Source organism: Myzus persicae, unplaced genomic scaffold (genome assembly GCF_001856785.1).
Source record: "Myzus persicae strain clone G006 unplaced genomic scaffold, MPER_G0061.0, whole genome shotgun sequence".
Classification (NCBI taxonomy): Eukaryota; Metazoa; Arthropoda; class Insecta; order Hemiptera; family Aphididae; genus Myzus; species Myzus persicae.
In genome coordinates, this window is record NW_019104098.1 from 37,330 (window position 1) to 53,094 (window position 15,765).

Sequence of the window (15,765 nt, forward strand, 5' to 3'; positions counted from 1 at the left end):
AACTTGAGTGTTGATATATTTTGTGATAATATTCCCGTTTCTCACGTGGAAACTGAAATACTACATAATTGTTTATTACAAAGTAGTATAATATACAGTTTGAACTTACGAAGTTAAGACTTACCTTTTAATTATTTTTATTGTGAGTACTATATGATATATGCAATGTTGTCTGTTTACGGTTGATTTTTTACTGTTTGCTGCTTAGATTTCTGTTTTGCATCGGAAGTGAAAACAAAATCAATGGAAGACAATATAGTCTTGAAAAAAGTCGAAGGTGGAAGTATCATAAGTCATCCACCCCTGTTCTCTGAAAATGGGAGGTTAGTAAAAAATAAAAATACATAATATTCATATTATATTTATTATTTTCTAACTAAAGTAGTACATGGTTTTATGTCGTGCAATAGACGTGGACTATTTTGTCCCTATGAAATCATATTACCTATTTGTGAATGGTTTACAATAAACTGATTTTTGTTCTCAATAAAAATTAGTTTCCTAGTGTTGAGAAATCAAGTTGTAGATATATAATTAATATAGAATTTGGAAAATAAAATTATGAATCTTTGGATAAGCCACTCTGTTGATGTCGTTGAGGTTCTTAAATTTGGAATCAATAACAGTTAAGTGTTTGATGAGTTAACCACATTTGATGTGCTTTGCATTTTAAGCAAATTTGATGATGGTCTATGTTTGGCTAAAAATAAAATTAAAAATATGTATCTGCGTTCTGCTAATTTTTTATGGTTTAACTTGAAGTTTACAAAGAAACAATCTGAAATACTTAAAATTCTAAATGATAACATTCAATGTTAATTTTTCATTCATAGATGTACAGATGTGCTGCTTTTTGTGCTTCTACTAACCCCCTACAATTATATATTTTCATTTAACTGATTTTAATGAATTTTTTCTTCTATATTATGTTTAATTATAATTTGGTCAGTCTTAAGTATTTATAAGTAAACGATAATTTGATATTTTAACTCTTTATTAAATTTTTAATTTTTCAATACTAAATATAGATTCATCTATGTGGGCTGTGGTGCAGATATCAATTGTTTTAGTGTGAGTTCTGGAAAGTTAGTAGCCAGTTATACTGCTGATCAAAACTTTGGTAGAATTGTTAACTTATGTTTTCATCCTTCTGATGATAAACTATTGGTTGCTATTCACTTCAATGCTGTTGTGGTTTTTTGGAATTTGATTGGAACGCAATCTGCCAAACTTTTGAAACAACAAGTAATAGTATTCAAGCTTATTCAAAATTTCATTAATTATCATGTTTTTTTTTTCATAGGAATTAGATTTAAAAAAATATAATGTGGTAAGAGCAAAATGCTTGTCAAGAAATTATTGTTCTTATGATGTGGATTGTGTTATTGCATCATATAAATTACGAGAATCTAATAACAATGATAGCAATATTGGTTTATTTGCATTGGAAGAAGGGACGCTATTATACAAGTTTGATGAAAAGTAACTTTTTGAACCATAAAAAAAAAATCATATTTAATGCATAATTTTATTTTAGTTTGGAGAATTTGCCTCATATATGGTCAATAGGAGGTTTTGAAGACGTACCTTATCTTGCCTTTGCTCATAAAAATATTATATATATTTATAATTTATTAAATTATAAAAAAAATAAGTATGTTAACTATAAAAAAAAAAAATTAAAATAATATTAAATCAATGGTATTATTAAATTGCATTTATCTTAATAGAATTAAATTGGGATCAGATAGAACAGTAACTGTTGTACAATGCCATCCTAATTCCAATACTCTAGCAATTGGAGATAACACAGGAAGAATTGTTTTGTATTATAATGTAATGCATAAAAATACAAGATCTCAAACTGTTTACCATTGGCACACACTTCCTGTAAATGATGTTATATTTACAAGTAGTGGTGAGACAATACCCTTTTTTCATAAAGAAAAATACATAATGATTGTAATATATTTGATTGCAGGAAATAATTTTTATAGTGGTGGCGCTGAAAATGTCTTGGTGAAGTGGTTTTGTGAAAATACAGAAACTAGACATTATTTACCCAGAATATCCGCCAATATAGTCCATTTATCTGTTACAGAAGACAGCCAATATGTTGCTGTATCCACACAAAACAATAGTAATGCATTACAACCAAATCAATTATTCGATTAATTTTTAAATAAATACATCAAAGTTATCACCATTTTATTTTTATTTTTTAGGTATAATAATAGTGAACTCTCAAAATCGTATACATTCTGTCATACAAACATTCACGTGGGGAGTGCATGCGTCAAATGTAAATATTTTAATTAAATATTATTTTTAAAACTTTTCAATACTTTTAATTTATTTTAGGCTGATGAATTTGAAAAAGTCTTCCCAGCAGGTGTTGCATTTGACAGTCGTTCAAGATCCCTTGTTACAAATGGATTCCCGGGTCACATTCAATTTTTTTCGCTTGACCAATCACAATTAGCATTTAATGTTAGTGTTTGTTTTTTTTAAGTATATTAGTAAATAATTATAATGAAATTTTGTACTTGGATAGTTGGATATTGTGTGTCAAAATTTTATAACCAGAACAAGAGATCAAGGTGTATTCAATGCTGATGTTTGTTTATTAGCAATAAGTGATGATAGCTCATGGCTAGCAACAGTTGAAAGAAGACCAATTGACGATAATTATGTAGTAGATGATGTTCTTAAGTTCTGGACTTTTAATGAAAAATTGCAAATGTAATATCCTAATATTGTTTATTTAAATTTATTTTTTAATCAAATTTGTATTTTGTTTTAGCTATAAATTAAATACTTACACGAGTTCTGTAGATAGAATTTCAAAATTATGTTTTCGTCCATCGGTAGATTCTGACGGTTTACATATGGTCGCCACATTACACAAAGATGTGTATAAACTTTGGTCCCCTTATAATTTATTGGAAGACGAAAAAAGTAAATACGAAAAAATTTTTGATTTCTTGATTAATGTTGTAAAAATAAATATTGAAATGCTATGTAATATATTAGTTATTACATTTTGATTGATGAATTTTTACTATATAATTTTTAGATCCAATTAAATCATGGCAACATGAGTACACAAGTAAGCTCTATCATAATCAACCATTACATGCAATCAGTTTCTCTGAGGACGGTTGTATATTGGCAGCTGCTTTTGGACCCAGTATAGTTTTAAAAGTTCTTGATGACTCAGACGATTTTAAAACAAGTCTTACTCATGGGTTTGAACATATTAGGTAAATTTATTTAATTATAACCTTAAGTTAAATTATTGTTTTTATTTTTTATTTTGAACGACCGATTAAGACATCAAAACTGGTTAACAGTGACTGAGTTAACAACTTTATGTTCATTTTTGTTAGAGTTCTGTTATTTTTAGTTTTTTTTTTATTATAATAGTATATATCTAATTATATTGATATTTTCTTGTATTACTATAATTGATTTTATTTTGATGTGTATAGATTTTTAGAGTTTGGTAAAAACTCGAGCAGTTGGATGCTTGTTGCTGCATCAAGCACAAGACTTTTGGTATGGAATGTGCTTAGTGAAACATTACTTACAACTATCTGGGTTCAAGTTGAAAGATTAATTGCTGATCCAATGTCAGAATATATGGCTATTTTTACTGCTAATAATGATTGTTAGTTAATTATGTTTTGCATAAAGTTTCGTATCTAACAGTTATATTATATATTTTTAGTGTTTGTTTTCACTCCAAACAGTAGAAATGTAGTGTATAAAAAACAAAATATATTTGGAAACAATAACAAAAGTACTTCTATTTTGTGGGCCTTATTTGCCCCAAAGTCAGATCATCAGAATGAACAAAATTCGTCGTGGTTGGATAACTCTACACTCTACATGTTGACCAACCAACAAGTAATTAATTTTGTTTTATGCTTAATATTTTAATAATGAATAAGTGTACTGATAATTCTAAACACTTTTTTAGGAACTTTTAAAGTTTGAAAAGACTGACACTCTCCAAAAAATGATCGAAGCTTTTGTGGATGATAATTTTACTAATCTAACACCTTTAGGACGTATTATTTCTAACAAAGAAATTTACCATACCACCAATAATGCAAATAAAATGCCCGAATTCAAAACATTAATTGATGAAGATAAATCAGCTTTTGAGGTAAATTTATAATATTATTATTTAAATATTTTTTTAACTTATATTTTGTCATTTTTTTAATTATTATTATAGATACTTGAAGAACCAGCACATTTAATGTTACCATTAGAGACTCAACTTGAACGTATTTTACTTGCGTGCTTAAAAACATAAGTAAGTTATACTTAAATTGTTTATAGAATGACATATATATTATATTATCAAAACAATCTTTCTTGATTTTACTGACAAAAAATTATTTTAATTTAATATTATGATGTGAATAACACTAATTCTTTGTTGTGTTATTAATTTGTATAATGTGACTTAAAAATGAAATATGTGCTTCTAAATGTTGTTCTATCCTAAATAAATAAAATGTTTATTATACATATATTTTAATGAAATTATTTCTATTCACATACCTTTGTTTTACTTATTATTTCATCTTAAAATCACATTTTGACTTCTTAGGTTTTTTTAAATTTGGAATTTTAACATTGCGCATACGAATAATAAAATAGTAGATAATTTCCAAAAAGCTCAATATACTTGCTCCAACAAATAATGCAACAGAACCACCCAACGAAACTTTAAAATACATCTTAATATATTATGAATTTTTAAAAACAGAAATTTAACATTTATTGAGTTTTACTTTACCATATTGTGGAGTTTTGACACATAAAATGTATTTTAAAATAATATCATAGCTGATGGAGCAGTATATAAGCCAGATGAAAAAATAATTCAATCATAAAATCTATAAGTGTGTAATAATTGTATAAATATTATTGCACAGTATATATTATGAATATAATTTAATTTAAAAACTATATTCATAAATCAATATTGGAAGTTATTTATTATTATATTTTAAATAACTATACGCAAATTTATATGAAATATTAATATTTTATACTAATTAGTAATTATAGAATATAAATATAAAAATACATTTACGCGTCAAATTTCCTCAGTATGGTTATATAAGTGCTAATCTAGTTTCACAATGATGTATGATATATTAGCTTTGTAAATTTAATTTAACTATACCATTTAAACAATCTTACCTAATACATCTAATCTTCCTCTAACAACATTACGTTTAAGCCTTTCTGCTGGTAATCGGTCCATCATTAATTGTATGACTGATTCGTTTTCATTAGTTCTAAAAAAATTTATAATTTTACATTTTGTGTTTGAAATTCATAATTGATTAACATACATAAATGATTCAACTGTTATGACATTTATTTCAGCTTCAATACAGGAGGGTACACAATCACATTCTAAACCTGGTCGCTTACTTTTTTTCTTTTTTAAAACCGATAATTCAGCATAATGTGTATTTAAACATATAAGTCCATTTATATCACATTGTTCACTTAATTCTATAGAAATTCCATCACATTGTTATTATTGTTACTTTATTCATATGGTTTTAGGAAGACATACTGCTGTTGGGCATTAAATGAGAAGTACAATTACACATCTCTAGTTGCTTTTGACGGCGGCAGTTAACAATACAAGAACTATAACTGTATTTTGAACTGACATCAAGATAATTCTCCAATGGAAATCTGCATCTAAACTTGTGTAAATATATTGCTACATGACTATTACGTTTTATTAAATTAACAAATCATTAAATCTAAAATTATGTTTTGTTATAAATAAATTAAGGTAGTTTTCAACATCAATTTATTTGTTTTTCTAATTTTTTTTATCAACCTTGAATATAACAAATGTATGTTTATTGTAATTTTTTCATACAGTTTAGTTTGTGATTTAATATTTTAATCACAGAAAAAATGTTTTTACCTGCGTTGTGAAATGCCAACAAATCTGACTTCGTCTTCATTTTCAATATCTTTAATAACAAACTTAAATTGTTTATGAATACCCATTGTAGCTTGTAAAATATCTGTACTTATTGTATTATAATATGGTACATCTACCACTGAGTGAATAAAAACCTGTATACAGTACACATGTAATAGAATTGGATAATTTTAATGTACAGCAACTTCCATATTACAGTCTTATGGGGATCAAAAAAAAAAAAAATTTGTATTATAGAGAGTTTTTTAAATAGAATTAAATAGAAATATTTTGTTAAACAAAACGTTTTGTTGAATGGAAGTTTCTCTGTATACATAGGTGATTTAAATCACCTGACAAGTTTCTACTACAATTATTAATATTTATAAAACTTGTGCCAACACCACAAATATGTTGTATAGAGACATATAGTAGAGATTTAATAATTATTATGTAAATATTACATAAAACGTTGTACAACAATATGGATACTGCAAAAAGTTTATAGGACCGACATAATGTAAACTGCAATCACCTGACTTGGCGATGACAATTTTATACGTAAATTGCTCGGACCTGTCTCCCGGTTGGAATACATGTCAATAAAATCATCGGAATTTGGCCTATATAAATAAATCTGTAGATTAAAAATTACAGACCTATGAATTTTTTTCATTTAAATGACATGTTAACATGACTATTGAGCTCATGTGCATACTAACGATTCATTTTCCATTGTAAGTGTGTAACAAATTCCTAGTTCAGTTTCAGTAAGAATAAAATGCTTGCAACAGTCAAAGTCACGAAGGTTGTTCCAAGTGCAATTTAAAAACACTTCATCGCAAGTACTTCTCGTCTGAATAAAAATTGAATATTTACACATATTTTATCATCTATTCAAAGTATTGGTGGTATTATACGATAAAATACGACAAGATTACAATAGATAGTTAAATATTTTTATGCAAATAATTAGTAACAACCACTCACAGAAATTGCTATTTTACTGAAATTATTTTTGGGGCAATTATATTGCCCAGTTATGCAAAATTCATTAATATAGTATGAAGTTCCTTTGAAGTAAGTTATCTCTTTTACAATCTCGTCCAAATTGAAATTCCTATTGTCTCCAAATATCCTAAACTCAACATTAATTTTATTGTTAAATAAAATGGGTATAACCATCAGTACTTGACTTTCTCCCGACTGAGTACCTTAGCTAAGCTTTTAGATATTTTATTGTACCCCTATTTTTTTTTTTTTTTATTAGGACAAATAGAACGGAACTTAATTTAGAGTTTTTTTTTACAAAATTACAAAGTTCATAATTTTTTTTTTAAACAAAAATACTGTTTACATACCTATGTGTGCAATTATAGATAGCATCAATGTCAACAAGACATGAGAAGATAAATAATATTTGATCTAAAAGACATGATAACATTATAACAATGTTATAAATAAAAATTATTTCCATTTATAGATTTTATTAAATAATACGTTTTTGTTTAAAATGTTAACTGTGTTTTATGAATTCCATTGAATGATTAGGCATCTCCTGCAGTTTCAGCTTAGTCCTTAAAGTATATCGTTATTATTAGAATTTGGAACCAACTATAGATATTTAAGACAAAAAGTATAATTACATATTAGTATATTACATAAAGGCTATGAGGTAAGGTTTATATAGGTAGGCTTATAGAATATATTATTATATGAGTAACTATAGGTTACTAAGTTACTTAGTTAAAAGTGTTAAAACATTTAGAACTAGGTGGGTACCTATACTTTATTATAGATCCATTAAAAAAAAAAATACCAGTATTGTAGATAGGCAAATGTCTATCATCTGCGCACACTAATGATGGTTGAAACTTTTTAATAAAATAAGTATAATAAATTATGAAATATTCCATATTTGTTGGTTTGTAGTAATATGTTTGAGGGTGTAATCACTAATCAGTGATATGTTGGAGGGTACAAGGGATATACACTAAACAGCTTAGCTTTAGGTAGGTCGTAGGGATTCAAATTTATTGTGTGTCGTAGGGGTAAATCCTATCTAGTATACCTAACTAGTATCTAAATATTTCTACTTTTCATTTTCAAGTCAAGCACTGACAACTATTCATTATAATAAAATATTAAAAAATGTTATACATCATATTGTACAAAATAGCTAGGTAATCACTAATCAATGTTACAATACATGTGAAAAATTAAAACCGATTTTACTTGTTGGCCAATTTTTGGATGTTGGCGATGTTGTTCATTTCACATACGCTGACCGCCGGAAAAGTCGTTTGAAACTCCAATGAGCTGGTTTCAACCACGAAACTAATTGCGTTTGTCTGATACGCTTCCCAGGAATTCATCATCAGTAATGCGGAACCAAACCAGCTCAGAGTACAACAAATAAACCAAAACAACCTATAAAATTCGATTATTAATAACTATTAATTAACATAAAATATTATAGCTATTTTTACAATAAATTAAATAGAAAGTTTTTCATTATTTTTCGGTAGGTAAGTATGTCCCCATAAATTTTATGTTTATCTACTCACATTAGGTATTTCGTATGCTCAAAGTTGTTTAGATGCTAAGCACATATTAATAGTAGGTATTATAAAAAAACAAATAATTTTGTTTTGCACTCAGCGAGCGGGCTCTACAAAGTTGATGAAGAGTGAAAAGTAAGATTTTTTTATTTTCATATTTACTTATATACTATAGTTAGGTTAAATTCAAATTTGAACCCTTGGTTTATGTTTTTAATTTATTATTAAAAAGAAATTGGGGATGGACGCGCATTGTGGTGAATAAACCTGTATAATATTATACAATTTGAAAATATAGGGACATAGGATTTAATATATTACTTGCACAGACCTAGCCTCTAATATACAGGATCATTCACCGTCTCACCAAGCACGCTCACCCCTTTTTTCATTTAATAATAATTGTATTCAAATTCTTTAAGTTTTAAATTTTTAAACACACTTTAAGCTCATATTTTTATATTCTTGAAATTTGTTGTACTACTTAAGGATTGGGGCTGTGGTAATATGAATGAGAAATAAGAACTTCGAGTTTTTAAATGAGAATACCCATTTTTTACTGTTAATTATTTAGTGGATAGCATTTTTGAAAATCTTGGAGTGTCTAATTCAAAATCGAGCACTTATAATTTCTTAGTTATTTTTAATGTTCATTGTTCATACTAAGGATAGTAGTCATTAAGAATGGTTTTACGCAAATATAAAATAGAAGTAGCCAGAAGGTAATATTAGATCTTGTTATTATTCAACTTTGACCATTTTTACAAATCACAAATGTCAATAGATTAATAAATTTAAATCGATTACTTAGATACTAAAATGTTCAAACCACCGTCATAGCCCCCATGTCTTCCAAATCTATTATCATGGTCCTTAGAGCTTAGTAGTTAGTACACAAAGTTAAATGACTAAAAAATGACTCGTTTGACGTTAATATTTTTAGAAAAAATATTCTGTAAGTAATTTACAGTAGGAAGGAGGGGGACGGTGTTCTCATTTGAAAAACAAAAGCTTGTAACTCCACTGGAATACAGGTTACTGATCCTTATGTAACTAGAACAAGAAACCTCATGAATTTGAAAACAGTCTTCAAGTATACCTAAAACTTCCAAAAATCAAATTTTGAATAATTTTGTTGTACAACAAAAAAAGGGGTTGAGCGTGCTTGGTAAATGACGCTGTTAAAAAAAACCTACACATAGGTTAACTCGTGTAGCGTGTCCCGTGTATCACTTACCTTTCGGTCCAGTGACGCTTAACGTTGCTGACATAGTGGAGACCGTGTATGGTCGATTGATCGGCAAATTCTTTTAACATTACTGCTCCTATTATTGCCCTTTTATAAATTATGCCGGGACAATTTTCTCGTTATTTATGTGATGAAATTTGTTACCGCGGTTTACACTCTATACGAGCGGCACTCCATGTCTATTCATGTAAATATCTACAATACGATCTCACTATTATTGTCAGTTCTGACGGGTTGTCATCGTCGAAACAATATTATTGAAAAAATATTAACTGGCTGTGGTCGTGACAGATACAATCTTTATTAAATAATAAATGCAGATTGTATGGGTATTGCAGTGCAAACCAATTATACTATTCACGGTGCAGTATCTATACCTAATAATAATAGTAATTCAAGTATGAAAAAAGTCACGCTAAAAAAAGGAAATAAATAATTTATGATGATATCACATATTTATATGTGATAATTACTAATAAGTCACACGACATATGCTATGTACCTTATCGTGTTATTTATTATATATTATTATTATAATACCATGATGATGGTACCTACCCCATACTTATTACTTATACGCCGTGGCCTGTATTATATAATGTCCAGTAAATCTAAAAGTTTATTTTTCTGCGACCTCCGTAATATTACAAGTGTAGTAGCTCCGGGCCTGCACAAATTTACTTGGTAATAGTTTTTTTTTTTCGTTTTTTTTTTTTTTATTCATTCGTTATTACATTATTGCAATAAGAGTAAGGCTCTAAAGTATTAAAAAAATCAAGAAATAAGCTTTAAAAAATATGTAATTACTGATTAATGAATAATGATTATATACCAAATATGCAGTAAAATATGTGTGTAAGCACTAAAAAACCATGTTATATATTTAAAAAGGTATGATTTTGGTTTTAAATTAATATAAAACAAACTACATTAGTGTTTATTAATTATTTATGTATTATATTGAATACTACGGCGATGTTTTCACAAATTTATTTAGAGGGCTACACCACCCCCCGGTCACTACTCCCCCCTAAAAAAAAAACCAAAATTGGTTCTAGTGTCTTAGCCTATGAACTATGATACATGAACACTGTATGTACAACACCTATTGGCTATTTCTATTAACATACTTACAATTTGCATAAAAACGGGCAGTGGCCATATGGCTGTATTGCTATATCGGTACCTATTACCTACTACCTATATGGCTATATACACAATTCAAAATATTCAACAATGAACTATTACATATAATAATGCATCATCTTTAATATAGGTACGCATTCATCGGTCTCCACACAGTCACCATCATTTGTGAAAGTTTAAATTTTTTGCTATTATATCAATTATTGAATAATACACCCAACCTTAGGTTAAAATCAAGAAAACCCCACTAGAGTACAACAATGAAGATGGAATACCTATCAAACTCTGATGGAACAAAGGACTAAAGGAGTGGAGTAAAAATTAAACAACAACAGGTATTGAGGTATAGTTACCTATCGGCTATCACCAATAGACAATAGTAGTATTGTGCCTGACCCGAATATAAAAGTGTGCCAGGCATGGATTTACCATGGGGTGTATCTTGTATGGTCCATACACTTAACAGAATTCGAAATGGACATGGTCGATACGGCACCATGATGTCCAGACGACTAAATGGGGTTTAAAACTTTCAAAGACAATTTTGTATGCAACTGTGGTTACAACAACCCAACGATGCGACATTGCAACATATTGTGTTGGAGTGCCCAAAGATGAAGTATTGAAGTTTACCCAAGGTATGGAAGAAATTCATGTAGTGAATACCAATACACTGAAGTGAACAATAATTGAAAATTAGCTTATCTTATGACAATATATGAAATATAACTACAGTACATATATATTTAGTATTGCTGTAACTTGTTACCGAAAGTGTATTAATATTTTCATTTTTAGTTTTGACATTTTACCCACTTATTATCTGTTATTTTACTAATAGCCATACGAACTAAATACATAAATTACAATCAGAGGAGTAAATCGATCCTCTTTGTGGGGGGACTATATAGTAGCTAATACCCATAAATAATAATATTTATAGTTAAATAAGTCCTTAAATATGATTTGTCAGTTCTAAAAAAAAAGTCATGGGATGGGGTACAGCATCCAAATCCCCCTTGTAATGACGCCACCGATTACAACAATATGAGTTATTACTGAAGTTTATTGTTATTTTTCACTTAAATTCAATTTTGTAAAATTCCTTATTTCAAATGTCCACAACAAATAATTTTGAATACCAAAAAATTAATTTTAATATTCTCATTTTCTCGTTATTTTATTAGGTGGAATACAACAAAAACCACAGGTTCATAATAGTTATTCAAATAATTATTTTTGAAAAACTAAGTTTTTTGGAAATAAAAAATAAAAAATCAAGTGAGGTGAGGATTTTTCAACTTGTAAAAAATATTATGACATTAATTTGTTAGATATTTTGACCAAAGCGTGAAATAATTGATTTTAAAATTATGTTTTTTTGTGTACATATATTCACGATTTATAGTAAAAATGATGCACTGACGGACGGTAGTACACAACGGGGATATAGCCACATAGGTATAGTGTTCTTAACATATATTTAGAAATCTAAAATGAATGTTTGCTGGTTGGTTCATCTTCGTCCTTTAAATTCTCAAAAACAATTAAACGGTATTCAATCAGTTATAAAGATAAAGTTATATGAATAGATTCCTTGAGGGAGGGTTAGTCTTAGTTGCTTCGAATTTCAATCTATATAGATCGTTTTAGGGTAGCTTATGCATGAATTTCGTTTGGACTCACGAACATTGAATATTTTTGTTTATCCATAGGATATTGTCATTGGTTACAGACTTATAGATAGTAAAATAGTCATTATGACTGGAAATCATATTCTATATTGTATTATAGTTTGTCATAAATTAGGCTAATAAAGCTATACTACTAGAGACAAAGTGTATGGTTGAGATTTATAAGCTAAAAATATACTCGACCAATTTTGAAAAAAAAAACAAAACGAAAACGATAGGTTTGTCTAATTATAATAAATAGCTGGCTTATGATTTAACCTCACATGTTGGTAGATAGGCAATATAACACTCGTTTAAACATACGATCTTGCATGTCTACATTTGGTTGTAGACGGCGAAAGTAATGGATTTTATTAATTTTATAAAATATAGATAATACGTAAAATATAGTGATATTAAGAAAAAACAAATTACAAAGTGGTATATTTACTGATGACTTGCAAGGCTTCAACCATTGTTGTACGTGCTAAGTATTTATGTTTGTTGTATTAATGTTAGGACTATGTGTATGGAAATAAAGAAAATCGTTTCGTAAATAATTTACAATTCAACATTTCACTATAGGTATACTGATAAATTTAAATACAGATAAAACTACCTACGCTTAATTTCACTATAAGCTACTTTTTTCATATCCAAAAAGGAATTTCTTACTTTTATTAGAAATATGTATCACACAGGGGCTTAGTTTTTACACACAATAACATAGTAATTGCCACTACAATTTCAAACAATTGTTTCGAATAGCAAAATGTTATTATACTTGGCTGGATTTTGCATCAATTTCAAATGATAAAAGAGTGTTGAAAGACATTACATTTTATGTACCTACGTTGTGTATTATAATATTAAAAATTATAATCTGTGCTATGAGGTTGTCTGGGTATAAGAACATAATCGCCAGCAGAGCAAAAATAAAAAGATATACCGATTGATAATCTATTGCAGAGAACTATTAGGTTGACCGTATACTACCTACTTCAGTCTAATTTTCACTTCGTGACCAACATAATATTATAATACCTTATCTTGATAACCAATATTATAATATTACCTAAGTTCCGCATTGTCGATACACTTACAACTTACCCAGTGGCGTCACATCCCATCCAGTAAACGAAATCATATGAACTGCTCAAAAATACGAAAAGTACGAGATCAGAGGTCAATGTATAATATTCTAATCAAAACAGAAAATAAAATTTCCAAATCTACTGCACACCTGAAGTGACACATCCAAAAATGTTGAGGACCGATTGCTTTAGCCCAAGAACAAAAAATAAATAAACTGTAGCTATTGTGAAGTCTGTTTTACTTAATATTGCTTCCATGTACATACCACACACGTCGTGAAAATTTCGTCGAACTTTGCATTCAAACAATCTTTTAAACACAAAATAAATACTGCAATATTAGAAACGGCACATTTCGATTTCTAAAGTTTTTAATATTTTTACTGTGGGTACTTAGGCTACTATAGGATTTCATCGTAAATAAACTATTTATGGATATACCTACGGTGGCACGATAGTCGGAAAAATTAATTATAATACTACGTTCGAAACGACAGAAAATCAAAATCAAACGATTTACGTGATCCGACGACTGGTGGGGGAGGGGGGGGACGTATAATATTATTTTGGATGTGCGCTCTGCCGGTACGCGCTGTCGCCGCCGCTGTCGCCGCCGCCGTCTTCAGTCTTTGGTGTGCCGGCGTCCGCAGAGTAGGAGAACACGCGCGTATCACTCGTCCCGTGTCCCCGGTACCACGGTGAACAGCCCGCCAGTTTTTACTCGTGTGTTGCATCGCGCGCCAAAAATTAAATATATTATTAAAATAATAACCGAGCGTTTAATTATAAACCGTAACCGCGTGTGCCGTGTGATCATCGCCGCCGTCACAATTACAATATTTTATTATTATCATAAATAATATTGTTTAAACGCATTTTCTTTCGAGGTGTCCGGGACCGCATCTCGAGCCCTAAAAAATTTTTTTTAATCGTTTTTCACCCTAGGCAGTGCGTTCGCCCGTACTTATAAATCCGTGAAAAGTGTCAGCCCGAAGTTTCATCTAGTTCAAGACAGTAGTTCTGCTCCGAAACAATTTGCATAGTAAGTCAACATAAATATATAGATAGGCACATTCGCGAATTTGATTGATTCCCGGATTGTTCGATTTGATTTAAGCTAATTTTTTGTCTAAACCGCACATAATGATGTAGTGACTGACTTATTTTTTACATCGATGTGGATATTATATCTACATTCAATTCAAACTTTTAAAGGGTTCATAGGCTTTCCTTAGATCAATACAATATGGATTTTCAAACCTTAATTCATGAATTGATGAAAAAGAATTACATTATGGTAGGCATGTGCGTATTGTATGCATAATAGGTACTATAAACTTATATTATGGTAGGTGCCTAATTTTCTTTAAATCTATATATACTATACCTAGTACCTACTTTTATTATTTTTAACAAACTCATATGTATCTATGATATTCATAGGTCAAAAAAAGAGTTGGATAAGACAATAATATAATAATTTTGTAATAATAAAAAATATATATACATATTATATATGCAATAGACTATTAGATACTTTTAATCATCGTATTATTTTGGATTATAATCTTTAGAACTTCTAAACAGTTCGTATGTAAATAACTTGCACATCGATAAGTAAAAATATAAATCCAATTTTTTTTTTTTGTTCTTCGAGTTATTCAGAACATTTTTTTGTATCGTCAATAATCATTCCAATACAAATTTTTAAAACAGCTATTTGTCAATTCAAATCACTCTAATTAAGTGTTTACACAGATAGTCTTCGTAGTTGTACACCTATATTATGGCTATGTATACCAAGCAAACATAAATAATGTGTACTTATATAATAATGAATATAATAAAAAATAAATAACTATAAAGATACAAAAAAATTGCCACCTATGTATACAATTTGACTGAGAAGTTAAAAATTAAGTATGCACTTACTTTGTAACAACGTCCGTACATTATTTGACATATTCGTTTTTGTATTCTTTGTTTATTTTTTATTAATTATGAGTTTGTTGTGTGGATATTATTATACCTAAATATTTAATATTCACTAAAATGTACAATATAATAT

At 28.5% G+C, this 15,765-nt stretch overlaps 3 protein-coding genes across 5 annotated transcripts in view; 2 read left to right on the top strand and 1 right to left on the bottom strand.

Annotated features, from left to right (window-relative positions):
• The first annotated feature begins 16 nt into the window (after positions 1 to 16).
• Positions 17 to 5,853, top strand: LOC111038712 (WD repeat-containing protein 75). Its single transcript, XM_022321931.1, has 17 exons — positions 17 to 142; positions 209 to 323; positions 1,029 to 1,245; positions 1,304 to 1,482; positions 1,538 to 1,654; positions 1,731 to 1,918; positions 1,982 to 2,140; positions 2,226 to 2,302; positions 2,362 to 2,490; positions 2,555 to 2,742; positions 2,804 to 2,958; positions 3,077 to 3,263; positions 3,492 to 3,670; positions 3,731 to 3,909; positions 3,983 to 4,171; positions 4,244 to 4,324; positions 5,599 to 5,853. The coding sequence occupies exons 2-16, from the start codon at positions 244 to 246 to the stop codon at positions 4,322 to 4,324; spliced, it is 2,304 nt and encodes a 767-aa protein (XP_022177623.1). The 5' UTR covers positions 17 to 142; positions 209 to 243; the 3' UTR covers positions 5,599 to 5,853.
• LOC111038719 (sodium channel protein Nach) lies at positions 4,402 to 10,051 on the bottom strand. Its single transcript, XM_022321944.1, has 10 exons — positions 9,773 to 10,051; positions 8,210 to 8,404; positions 6,965 to 7,112; positions 6,697 to 6,830; positions 6,490 to 6,597; positions 5,975 to 6,163; positions 5,609 to 5,739; positions 5,379 to 5,544; positions 5,224 to 5,321; positions 4,402 to 4,741 (listed from the first exon to the last, which is right to left on the bottom strand). Exons 1-10 carry the CDS (start codon positions 9,850 to 9,852, stop codon positions 4,590 to 4,592), a joined length of 1,401 nt encoding a protein of 466 aa, XP_022177636.1. The 5' UTR covers positions 9,853 to 10,051; the 3' UTR covers positions 4,402 to 4,589.
• A 4,275-nt stretch (positions 10,052 to 14,326) lies between these two features.
• LOC111038716 (integrin alpha-PS2-like) overlaps positions 14,327 to 15,765 on the top strand; it is a 71,435-nt gene continuing 69,996 nt past the window's right edge. For all 3 annotated transcript variants that reach the window (XM_022321936.1, XM_022321937.1, XM_022321939.1), the window contains exon 1: positions 14,327 to 14,739. The gene's annotated coding sequence lies outside the window, so the exon portion shown is untranslated. The remainder of the gene's footprint in view (positions 14,740 to 15,765) is intronic.

Bases quoted from the DNA above. Each gene is read 5' to 3' on its own strand.
- LOC111038719 (XM_022321944.1), bottom strand. From the start codon at position 9,852: ATGTTAAAAGAATTTGCCGATCAATCGACCATACACGGTCTCCACTAT. The intron at 6,598-6,696 runs GTTAGTATGCAC...TTATTTATATAG, and splicing joins CTTACAATGGAAAATGAATC to GCCAAATTCCGATGATTTTA. The intron at 5,545-5,608 runs GTATGTCTTCCT...GAATTTCTATAG, and splicing joins TCATTTAATGCCCAACAGCA to AATTAAGTGAACAATGTGAT.
- LOC111038712 (XM_022321931.1), top strand. From the start codon at position 244: ATGGAAGACAATATAGTCTTGAAAAAAGTCGAAGGTGGAAGTATCATA. The intron at 1,655-1,730 runs GTATGTTAACTA...TTATCTTAATAG, and splicing joins TTAAATTATAAAAAAAATAA to AATTAAATTGGGATCAGATA. The intron at 2,141-2,225 runs GTAATGCATTAC...TTTATTTTTTAG, and splicing joins TGTATCCACACAAAACAATA to GTATAATAATAGTGAACTCT.